Source organism: Lithobates pipiens, unplaced genomic scaffold (assembly GCF_037356315.1).
Source record: "Lithobates pipiens isolate NorthernLeopardFrog02 unplaced genomic scaffold, aLitPip1_a1.2 Scaffold_18, whole genome shotgun sequence".
Taxonomy (NCBI): domain Eukaryota; kingdom Metazoa; phylum Chordata; class Amphibia; order Anura; family Ranidae; genus Lithobates; species Lithobates pipiens.
In genome coordinates this window covers 405,816,090-405,828,603 of record NW_027507758.1, presented here as the reverse complement: position 1 = coordinate 405,828,603, position 12,514 = coordinate 405,816,090, and the positions used below count along the sequence as shown (strand labels likewise).

Below are 12,514 nucleotides of genomic sequence, written 5' to 3'. Positions count from 1 at the left end.
CAGTGGGTGTGCCGGGCCTCGCTGAGGAGTCTGGGACGGGGTACTTAAGATGCTGGGGGTCACGTGTCTAGGGAGAGGACCAGGGTAGCCCCGCGAGGGGTCCCGGTCACGGGGTGTTCGACATCCCGCAACATGTTTCTGTTAGTTACCCCCAATTGACCCGTCTGATCTGGGGTAGGGATCCGTCTGTTCCCGAGTCTCGGAACCGTCTGGTCCGAGGTGCAGTAACTGAGGGAGAATTCAAGGTGTCCGGGTGTGCTCTCGGCTAGGAGGGGCACCACAGCTCGTGAAGGTGACCGGAGTAGGACTCTTCGGAGGAAGGCCGACAAGTGGCATCCTGAGAAGTGCCTGGTTACTGAGTTGGGAAGGACATTGACGAATCCACGCTTTTTCCAGTACTATTAAGGAGACCGAGAACGTTTCAGGTACTGAGTAAAAAGGTTCCTGTTCACTCTTGATTACAACTCGTGTACGTTCATAGGATTGTTTCCAGTTTTGAGTCAACGTGCTGACTGTCACGATCTCTGGCTAGAGATCTGTTAAGCCTTGAAGTGCCCCGCTGCGAGTGGCTACTCTCTGGGTGGAATTAGAGACGTTGTTATATCTGCAGTTCAAGGTGCCTGAGTTCTTCACCCGTGTCCTCTGTTCCTATAAGAGACTGTGTTATTGGATGTTATCACTGCAAAATAAAACCTTTCAAAAGGACATTATTGGTGCCAGTGTTCAAGTTGTTGGGTATCAACCCTGGGAACCCCTAGACGTGGAAGAACAAGCCAGGCAGAGGTAACCAGTAAGCCCAAGTCAAGGCCGCCCTACAAAGGGTTATGGCTGCTACACGAGTTAATAAAAAATTGCAAAGAATGCATAGTTCTAAGAATAGACAGGGTATATTCTGCAGATGAGTCATGTAAAAATCAGATGATTTTCAAACCCAAGCTCCCATGGAATCCCTGCGGTCTCTAAGCCCTCCTCCCAGAATCTGTAGTACCACCCGGCGACCACACAGCGTCGCTGTCGCGTTCCCCACTTCCTATCTTACCGGAGCCGTTCTGTTCTCATGCGGTTACTCGCTGCTCTCGGGCCTCGGGAAGGAATGAGCTCCATATTGCGTGACTTTCCGGCCAGGCGGACGTGAGGAGACCGAGGTCGGAGTGGGGTATTGTCGTAGCGTCTGGTTGCGTGTCCTGGGGCAAGTTGATGTGAGGTTGGGGCGGTAAGTGGTCCCCTGTACATACCTGGAACAGGGGGTGCGGGTCGGCAACGCCTGTGGGATTCTCTTATTCATGCTGGGCCGGGAGGAGGACCTTCGGCTCACCGGTAGGAGGTGCGGGTGAGGCAGACAGTCTTTTTAGCTTGTAGTTGCTGGAGGACTACAAGTCCCAGTATGACGTTAGCTGAAGCCTAGAAGGGGTGTGTAGACCTCCAGGGTATGTGGCTTGCCGCCCTCTCTGGTGATGAAGGTCAGAGGAGGGCTCCATTCATATGAGTGTATGTAGAGGTCATTGTGGATGGACACAGTACCTTCCTTTTCTAGGATGAGGGGATATCTCCTATACAGACCCCCCAATAATCAGCATCCTGGGAGCTGATGATCTAACATATAGAGTGTAATGTGTGTGGCCAGTGTTAGATCATCAGCTCCTAGGAAGCTGATTATTGGAGGATCTGTATAGATCTCCCCTCATCCTAGAAAAGGAAGGTGCTGTCCATCCAGAATCCAGAGAGCCTTGTGCACCCTCATCCCCAGTGAGGCAAAGTTTACACTTGCTGCAGATTGTGCTGCCTCTCTTTTTTATATAGAGGTGTAGGAAGTCCTTTAGAAGGTGATGCATCTCCTCCTTACTACCTGTTTTAAAAGAGAAGTTTGGGAATTAAAAATAAAATATATATAAGAAAAAATGTATACTCACCTAGGTGGATGCAGCAGTCGGTCCCCCACTGTCTCTACCACCAAGAACTGAGCGATCAAACACTGCTGATCACTGAGTTAGTCTTCGGTGAGTAGAGTGGTGGTGGTCAGTCGCTGGGCTGGAGGGGCGGGAGTGACTGGGTCAGGCTCTAAGTGGCTTTCCGAGAGGCTGATCCAGCTGCCAGTCTATCCTGTTGTGTCTGGTGTGAATGAATCCTTGATGTATATCTAAAAGCAAGATTGTATTCTCTTCAGTTATAAAACAAAACAAAAACAAAGGCATAATAAGCTAGTATTCATCGCATACTAGCTGATTATGAAATGCTCACCTTAGAACGAAGCCCCATCTTCCCGGGTGTTCTGGTTTCACGGGCTCTGGCGCTGTGATTGGAGCCGCAACAACATCACTCCTGTACGGGAGGTGGCAGCTCAGAGTCCTGAAGAGAGGGCATGCATATTGTATACAGTAAATATCTCAAACGGTGCAAGTTTATTAGATATTTACGGTACCTATAGGTAAGCCTTATAGCAGGGGTCTCAAACAGGCGGCCCTCCAGCTGCTGCAAAACTACAAGTCCCATCATGCCTCTGCCTTTGGGAGTCATGCTTGTAACTGTCAGCTTTGCAATGCCTCATGAGACTTGTAGTTTTGCAACAGCTGGAGGGCCACCAGTTTGAGACCCCTGCCTTATAGTCTTAGCTGTAGGTACAAACAAGGGGAGTTTTTTCTTCCTCTTTAAAGTGACTGTAAATGATCACCTTGTAAACCCTGGCCACAACCTACCTGTTTTTGTGAGTATTGTTGCTGACCATGCCCATCCCTTTATGACTACAGTCAGACTTCTGATGGCTACTTCCAGCAGGATAATTTATGTTAACAATGAGGTATTCAGTGTAAATATGGGCATTACCATCATCCCTAAATATACATGCCACTATAAAGGTAGCCACTGGATTTTTTATTTTTTTTATATAGTAATAAAAACATATGTTTTATTGATTACAATGTATAAAAACATTTTTGTGGTTACAGATCGAATAGCCCCAAAAAAATATGATCCCCACGTCATATATCACATAATAGGTCAACCATGATATGTAGCAGCACCTGATATGTTTTAAATATTACTTTCTTCAGGGGTGTGTCAGACTACGGTATACATTATTGCACTTGTAGCAAAGTGATGTAATCAATATACAGTACAAAATTTCTAGAAATCACAAAGATAAATTTCATTTTAACACTTATAACTTCCAGTATGTATTGGGTATCTGTGCTAGTCATCAAACTGCATAAATAGGTCTAAAAAAACATTCTGGAGACTATTACCGACTAGAACCAACCTGAGCAGAGGAAAAACACAGTCCAACCCAGGAGCAAATGCCCCTAGTGGCCACTAGGGCCAAAAAGCAACTGGGAGCTTACCCCGGATCATGATGAATCTGGGGATGATGGATATCACTGGACATAATTAGTAAGAATACAAATATTAAATAATTTTTCTGTAGTAGTAGATAGTGGGGCATGAATGTAGCTTAATTAGCAGAAGGTATGTATTTCTCACCTAAAGTATGATGCTGATAACTTGAAGGGCTTTGAGCAATATATCCAGTAGGATAATGCACCATGTCGCAAAGCTCAAATCATCTCGCCACTGGTTTCTTAAACATGACAATGAGGTCACTCAACTCCAATGGCCTCCACAGTCACCAGATCTCAATCCAATAGAGCACCTTTGGGATGTGGTGGAATGGGAGATTGGCCTTATGGATGTGCAGCCAACAAATCTGCAGCAACTGCGTGATGCAATCATGTCAATATGGACCAAAATATTTCCAACACCTTGTTAAATCTATGCCACAAAGAATTAAAGGGGTTGTAAAGGTAAATGTTTTTTCACCTTAATGCATTCTACGCATTAAGGTGAAAAAACATCTGATGCTGTCTGCGCCTCCAGCCCCCCCTCCCCCGTTTTACTTACCTGACCCCTCGAAAATCCCGCGCTCGCCCCCGCCGTCCTTTTCACCGTTCAGCCTGGCCGCTGATTGGCTGAAGTGGATGGATGGCAAGCAGCGCAGCCATTGGCTCGCTCTGCTGTCAATCACATCCACTGACGCGGAGCGCCGGGGGGCGGGGCCATGTGATACAGCGATATAGCCACCGGCTGTATCACGGGAGCGCGCACGCAGGTGCTTCTCACCATGTGAGGGAGCTCGCATGAACGTGAGAAGCATCTGCGGGAGGAAGCCGAGACAGCCACCGAGGGACCCCAGAAGAGCAGGTTCGGTGCCACTCTGTGCAAAACGAGCTGCACAGTGGAGGTAAGTATAACATGTTTGTTATTTAAAAAAAAAAAAAAAAAAAATTCACTTTACAATCCCTTTAAGGCAGATCTGAAGGCAAAAGGGGGTCCAGCTCGGTACTAGCAAGGTGTACAGAATAAAGTGGCCAGTGAATAGAAATTTTGGTACCAAAAAATATTTATATATTTTTCCAATGGTATTAAATTTGACTTTTTAATAAATATCAATTAAAATGTAATAAGAATTTATTGTTGGCCATTATTGGCATCTTTTAGTGCTAGAAAAGCTCAAGAAAAATGCAATCTCTGACCATATCCTGTAGTATGTCTACAATCTCTCTTAAACCCACTGCTAATAGTATTATATCAATATGCGGGCGTGGTGCACGAGATGGTCAGACTGCGGGCTTGGTGCACGAGATGAATGCAGCCACACCAGAGCCCATCAGAAGCAGCCTATTGGTAACTATGAGATGCAGTCTCGCCAGTGCCCATTCAGCCTCGTCAGAGCCTATGAGATGCAGCCTACCAGTGCCTGGTAGTGCGATCTCACTGTGTCATGGAGTTAGATTGATTCACCAGGCAGTCTCTGTAACAATGTCCTGCCTTCCAGACCGTCATTATCAGTGTGCCGCCTATCGCAAGAACCGGGACATAGTTCTAGCGGCCGCCCGGCCAGGAGGACACTGGCAATGAGAGGAGAGGACAGTGGCATATATAATAAAATAATTAGAGTGGTAAAGGATTTACACACTAAATAAACTCAGCAGTAGTTAAAGCGGTACTTAACACATAAAGTGAAGTTTCGATGGTTGGCTTCCACCTCCCCTCACCCAAGCCTGTAAGCGGGGTTAGTTTTTTTTTTTTTGTGGGGGGGAGTGAGAACCAATTTCATCAGTACCAGCTCCCACTTCCGCAATCCTCACCTAGGCGAGGATGATGTCTTATGCCCTGCCCACTTCCATAGACCACGTCGCATGTCCCAGGAGGCTGCAGGGCCATTCACAATGCACCACACAATCTTTTGCATGCACAATGAGGAGCAATCTGTGGTTCCTCAGGAAGCCACAACCAGAACCAGCTACCATATCCAAGATGGCAGAACCAGGGGTCACACAGCAGTAAGAACTGGCTGTGGGAAGACAACACTAAACCTCAGGCACTGATAAGTAACTGATTTTTAGAACTTGCTAGCTACAGCCTACCGAATGGTCCGACAGTTTTCTGGGACCTTTGATGTGACCCAGAAGACTGCAGAGGGGGAGAGGAGAACTATAAAACCTAGCAAACCACTAGCAAATGTGGCAGGGGAGGAGTACTTAAATCAGAATTTCCCATTTTGGGTGGAGCTCCGCTTTGTGAGTTTTTCCTCTACACGGCTATTGGTAAATCTAAGGAAGGCTGTATAACCAAAGTATGGTGTGTATGCAAATGTTTTGTCTGCTCTGAAGTGCAGGAACGTAAAATCTGTTGCAATGTGTGATTGCAGATTGTTGCCAGATCTTACAGAGAAGGAAAAAGGTCTGATCTAAATTAAAATCTCTACGTTTAAAAATGGACAGATCATGAAATCGCTACGAACTCCTTTTAACCGGCCCCGTTCCTGACAGTCTACGATGTTTTTTTAATTTTTTTATTTGTTTTTTTGTTTTGTTTTTTACTGAACTTGTTCACAGAATGCAGCCCTGCATGGTTCCATTTCTTCATACTGAATGTAAACCCTAGCAAATTATTGGCAGCACTTCAGACTTTTCACTTAGGAGTAGTAATCCTATTTCTTAGTAAAAGCATGGTACATCGGGCTTTTAGTGTTTCTGCTGTAAAAAAAAAAAAAAATATCAAACTGTGATAAACCTGATATTCTTGTGACAGTAATTTATTGTGATGTCTTTAATACTTTTAGATTTGATGCTGATCCGGCATATCTGATTAGGACTTCGCAAGGAATTCATCTGTATGAGTAGGCACAAACTGTAAGTCATATGTGTACTCGTACACATTCTGCTTTTAGATGCAGCTTTGCAGTTATGTTTAGTGCCTTTCGTTAAATACCATATCATAGAGGAGTTGTCTTTGGTAGTGTCTTTTTTCCCTGTAGCCATTGGGTGGCACAGACGTTCATTCTTTAGCTCGTGTTTATGGGCAGCTTTAAATTATGTTGCTCTGAGACGGTGCAGAATGAAACAATTAAGGCCCATAGTTGTTTCACATTGTTATTTGTTGGTCTACATTTTATTCCCTGTTTAAATACAACCATGGTGATGTAGGTATGATATTTGTATCTGTTTTCAGATTTCAGAGATATGAATGAACATCCTAAGAAACGGAAAAGAAAGACTTCTTTTCCATCCCGATATGCAGTACAGACAAATGCAAATGCATCAGCAGGTAATGTATTTACAAGCGTTTACCATGCTTTGGTTGGTCAACTAAATCTCTAATTGCAGTAATGAGGAGGCAGTTGGGGAGGGGGGTGTCAAAGCAGAATTTGGTATTTTTAGCTGCACTTTACATCTACTGAATCTATAGAGGTGTTTAAAGTGGCAATACAATGATGGTGTTTTGGTTAAATAAGAGCTCCACCCAAAAGGGAAGCTCTGCTAGTTTGCACCGTCTGCCACCACATTTAGCACTTTTTGGGGGGGGGAACAGGTACCTTCAAGGATGCAATTCTGACTCCAACTCCTGTATGACCATGACCTCAAGGAATTAAAGTAGAAATCAAATTCATGATACCATGGCTAGGGCACATGCATGCACTACAGCTTGGTGCCTTTTGTTGGGAGAGTGTTTTTTGTCCCCCCCCCCCCCCCCCCCCATCAAAGCATATTAATTGGGCCACTAAAAATACATTAGAAACACACAAAAATACATACATATAGGTGTTTTTTTTTTCTTGCATCTCCACATTGGAACATATCTTTTTTTTAAACTTATTTTATAAATAAAACTAGATGTCAAAAAATATGCATTAGCCTGGGTTCACACTGCCTGTGACTTCAAAGTCAGACCTTGGCACGACTTGCATGCAACTTCTTTAACAGAAGTCAAAGTAAGTTAGACCAAAAGTAATGCAGGAACGATTTCTGATTGTGACAAGTGTTCCAAAGTCAGTGCGATTGTCGTATCAGTGTGAACCAGGCCTTACTGCATTTGTAAAGCTGTGAAAGAGCCCAAGGTATCCTTTGAAACACCAACCTGTGTGCCACTCTTCCCACAGCCTCATTCTAAAAGCAACCCAAAATAACAAGCCCTAGATGTAGACTTGCTGGCCATATGGAAAGCCTTTATCTTTAGCATACCCTGCAGCCAGTATTGCTATAGAAAATGCCTGTCAATATTCAACATTCTCTTTGGTTAAACTGAAGGGAGTTATTTTGTATCGGAGGTATGGTGTTTATGGTTAGCTATAAGAAATTTAAAAAAAACACTTGTGCGATTTCTAACAGTTTCCAAGAAATGGCAGACTGTGTGTGTTTTGGGTGAGTTGGCAATGACCCTTTTTAATACTCTTCTTCAGATGTTGTTGTTCCGGTCAAAACTGTGGAAAACAATGGAATATATTTTGATCACTGCTACAGTGTGTGTTCTATAATACAAGCTGACCCTAAAGTTCCAGAACCTGAGGGTAAGTGAATGTTGTTGGTATTTTTTATTTTTTTAAAACCACCTCCCATTCATTCGAGTGTGACTTTTCACACTCGAGCGGTGTGCTTGTAGGACATTCCGAAAAGTCCTGCAAGCAGGATATTTAGGGTGGGTGGGGAACATTCCCAAAACGTCCTACCCATATGAATAAATGGGCAGCGATTCGGAAACGCCATAACGCAGGAGATTGTAACCCCTTCTATGGAAACATCCGAAAAGCTCCCCTGTAAACAGTGCTAAAGTGAGCGGGGCTTTACTACAAATTTACCCCCATCTTTCACATTATACAAGAAAAATGGGTTAACTTTACTGTTTTGTTGTTTTTTAATTCATGAAACAGTTTTTTTTTTTCCCCCCAAAAATAGGCGTTTGAAACATTATTGCGCAAATACCGTGCAAGATAAAAAGTTGCAATGACCGTCTTTTTATTCCCTAGGGTGTCTGCTAAAAAATCCATATATAATGTTTGGGGGTTCTGAGTAATTTTTTAGCAAAGAAAATTATTTTTACATGTAGGAGAGAAGTGCCACAATAGGCCCAGTATGGAAGTGGGTTAAAAAAAAGTCTTGCTCCAGAAACATTCATTTTTGTGCATTTGTAAAAGACAAATGACAGAATAAATGTTTTCATTTGTGATGAATTATAAGCCATATTAGTTCCCAGATTGATCAATCTAATCTTAGGTCTGTAATTTCTCACCACTAAACCAGCTCAACCACTGTAAGTGTGATGGTGCAAGCTCCATTCATGTCAGCGTGGTGGTCAAGGGGTGGGGGTACTTTGGCATCTTTGTTTTATGTGTTGGAGACCCTTTCACTGGACAGAATATGGCTGCTTCTAAGTAACAGTTAGACATTAGTGTGGTTCTCGCTGTTTACCCAGCAGCACCTGGGTCTAGCCTTCAGTTTTTAGGTCAGCTGGTTTTATATATGCATATACAAGATATACCAAATGCTATCCTTGTGTACATTGAAACTTGGTGAACATGTAAAAACAAAATTGGACCTATAATTCAACAATCTTTGGCATTAGTCTAAAAATGTTAGCAGTAAAGTGATACAAAATATGTTTTATGGTTTATTTTTCCGGCTATTGTATTTTTAAAGAAAAATTGCTACAGCCTGGTAATATGAGAACCCAATAAAAACAATATATTTAAAAAATGTCATAGTCCCTTTTTTTAGACATCTTCCCTTAGATCAGGCTCTCGTTGTAGTAGTTCTAGCACTAATGTTGCATTACTCATTAGTGGTCAACTCTTTACAGTCTTGCATGGTACACCTGTGCAAGTTTTTACTAACACCCAGTTAGGACAAATAAGAAGAAGAGCTATTGATATGATCTTGCAGAGATCCGTAGCTTTTTCTAGTAAAAACACAAGTGATGTGGTAAGCTCTAATACAAAGTGCAAAGAAGGGCAACAAAGCTAATAAAGGGTCTGGAGGATATTAGTTATGAGGAAAGGTTGCAAGCACTGAACTTATTCTCTCTGGCGGTGAAATGCTTGAGAGGGGATATGATTTCAATTTAAAAATACCGTACTGGTGACCCCACAATAGGGATAAAACTTTTTTGTGGAAGGGAGTTTAACAAGACACATGGCCACTCATTAAAATTAGAAGAAAATAGATCTAACCTTAAACTACGTAGAGGGTTCTTTACTGTAAGAGCGGCAAGGATGTGAAATTCCCTTCCACAGGTGGTGGTCTCAGCAGGGTGCATCGATAGTTTCAAAAAGCTATTAGATAAGCACCTGAACGACCGCAACATACAGGGGTATACAATGTAATACTGACATATAATCTCACACATAGGTTGGACTTTTGTCTTTTTTTTTTACCTCACCTACTATGTAAATATGCAATACCCGTAGCTGCATGGGTTTGTTAAATAACATGTTGTGTTTGCTCTGCAGAAGAACAGCCTAGTACCAATGGAGACAGTAGGGAGAATTGTGAGTCTCCAACAATAATTCCTCAACCAATCCATGAAGATGCAGTAGTGGAAGTCCATACTGAAGAGCCTGAGTGTGTTCCTTCACCTGTAACAGAAGAAGAAATAAAGGACATCCCATTACAAATACAGGAAAGTCCAGAAACCAGTCCCTCCTCTAACCTGACAACACCACAAAAATGGCCACTGCTCAGGGCCAACAGCGCTGGCCTATTCCGTTGTGACCAGTGTGACTACAACAGCAAATACTTTTCTGATCTAAAACAGCATATGATCTTAAAGCATAAGTGCACAGAGTCTCACATTTGCAAAGTATGTAAACAGAGCTATTCTAGTGAAGACTTGCTCATGGAACACGAAAAGGAACATGAAGAGGAGCAACTGAGTTGTAAGCATTGTGATTACAAGACCAATTCCTATGAGAGCCTCAGTCAGCATGTGACAGATGCCCATTTTAATGACTTTCTTTACTGGTGCGAACAATGCGATTTGCAATTTTGCACGAGTAGCGAACTGTACTTGCACTTTCAGGAGCATAGTTGTGATGAACAGTACTTATGCCAGTTCTGTGAGCATGAGACCAACGATCCAGAAGATTTGCACAGTCACGTAGTGAACGAACACACCTGCCGTCTTATTGAGATAAGCGATGCCTATAACAATGGAACACGGGGAGAATTCAGTCTCTTAAACAAGATCAGCTTTGATAAATGTAAAAACTTCTTTGTTTGCCAGGTGTGTGGCTTCAGTAGCAGGCTCCACACTAATGTGAATAGGCATGTAGCAATAGAACACACTCGTTTTTACCCACATGTCTGTGATGACTGTGGGAAGGGCTTTTCGGGCATGTTAGAGTACAGTGAGCATTTAAACTTGCATTCATCAGAAGGTGTTTACCTGTGCCAATATTGCGAATACTCGACAGGTCAGCTAGAGGACCTTAAAACTCACTTAGATTTTCGGCATTCTGCAGATCTGCCCCATAAGTGTACAAACTGCCTTTTGAGGTATGGATCTGAAGAAGAACTTAAAACCCATAACCAAACACACGAGAAAACAAGTTAGAGCGCATTGTCCAGAGAAAGAAGCAAAAACAATACTCGGAGTTTGGGTTGAGAGCAAAACACAGGCATCCTAGCTGCTTCTTTGTTTTTCAGATCATATTGCCAGAAACGGATAAGATGCGCAATGGGAGCTAAAGACTTAAGAATAACAGAATATACAATTCCCAGGAATGTCATTTGTGCAAATGTTAAACACTCCTATTTCAAATGCAGTAGATGTATAACTCCTTCTAGTGAAAGCATTAAACATAAATCACATGCATGCTTGATGGAGATATTTATCAGATTATATCAAAAGGTTTCTTTTTATAATCGCCTGTTTAAATATTTTTTTTTTTTTTTTAACATTCTACTTGTGTATTTGTGCGTTTATGATGTGCTGGCTTGGTGTATGGTACACTTGGCATAGAGTCTATTGACGATGACTTGAAGCAGGATCTTCATCTTTTTTCTGCATGTATACATTAAAGTGGGACTGCTCTGTTGGTTTAATGAATTTCAATTTGTAAATGTGTGTTGCGCAAGTGATTGTAAGTGCGATTGCACCATGTGAGGCTTATGTGCTCAAGAATATGTCCGGTTAATTAATGTGCTTTATGTAGTAATTTGAAATCTTGGTTTGTTTTTTTCCCCCCAAATGAAGCAGGATGTTATTGGATATTGTTGTGCCAGAAAAAAACCCACAAAAAATAGAAAAGCTTGCTATAAACTGTAGTACGAATTAAAAAAAAAAGAAGTCTGGATTGTGGTTGTCCTGCACTTAAAACACGCCTCCTTGTTTTTGATTTTCAACAATAAATGTATTTTCTTTATAACTTACTGTTCCATAAAATCACCTGGTGGTTTTATTGTCAACTCTATTACATTATCATTTCATAAACTGAAATTAAGACTCCATTCACACTTGTGCGACTTGTCATAGATACTACTTTTTAATTGATGTTGTATGTATACAATGACAACAAACACATTTCTCACAGCCTTGCATATATACTCCTAACACATGACCACATATCTGTTTGTTATATTTACAAAGTATAAAATATTTAAAACAAAGTAAACATTTCACATAAAAATTCTAAAATGCTTTACCTGGTAGGGTTATGGACAATACAGCCCTAGGGGAACAAAAACAAATTATACTTTAAACAATTAGTGGGTTTTTTGAGTATCCTATATCTTCTTCTTGATGGACAACTTTGGATACAAAGTTGCAAGCCCATGTATTTAAATGAAAGCCATTCAAATCTATGTGACTTAAAAAAGGGTCTTGCACTACTTTGTTGTGACTTGAGTGCCATAAACTGCAATGTATTGTAAACTCATGAAAATTGCATCTTAAGGTCATCAAAGCGATAGTTGTCATCAGCCAATGTTGCAATGCAAAGCTGCATTGTAAATCACACGACTTTGGAGTCACACAAGTGTGAATGGGGCCTAAGGCAGGTGATGAAGCATAACAAAGAGCAGGTATCACTATTCCTTCTCTGTATGACCCACCTGTGTTTACTTCACCCTGTGTCTGCAGTTTACAATTCATTCATAAAACAGGCGCTCATAAACCCTTCAGTGGCTGCTGGCTGGGGTTAAAAACTCCCTCTAGCAGCCGAAGAACGGCACTTTAGCGATAATGCTCG

At 42.1% G+C, this 12,514-nt stretch overlaps 1 protein-coding gene across 1 annotated transcript; it reads left to right on the top strand.

Moving 5' to 3' along the window:
* The first annotated feature begins 1,026 nt into the window (after nt 1-1,026).
* Nucleotides 1,027-11,696, top strand: ZNF639 (zinc finger protein 639). Its single transcript, XM_077487931.1, has 5 exons — nt 1,027-1,213; nt 6,116-6,185; nt 6,505-6,600; nt 7,733-7,840; nt 9,776-11,696. Exons 3-5 carry the CDS (start codon nt 6,516-6,518, stop codon nt 10,876-10,878), a joined length of 1,296 nt encoding a protein of 431 aa, XP_077344057.1. The 5' UTR covers nt 1,027-1,213; nt 6,116-6,185; nt 6,505-6,515; the 3' UTR covers nt 10,879-11,696.
* Nucleotides 11,697-12,514: the final 818 nt, after the last annotated feature.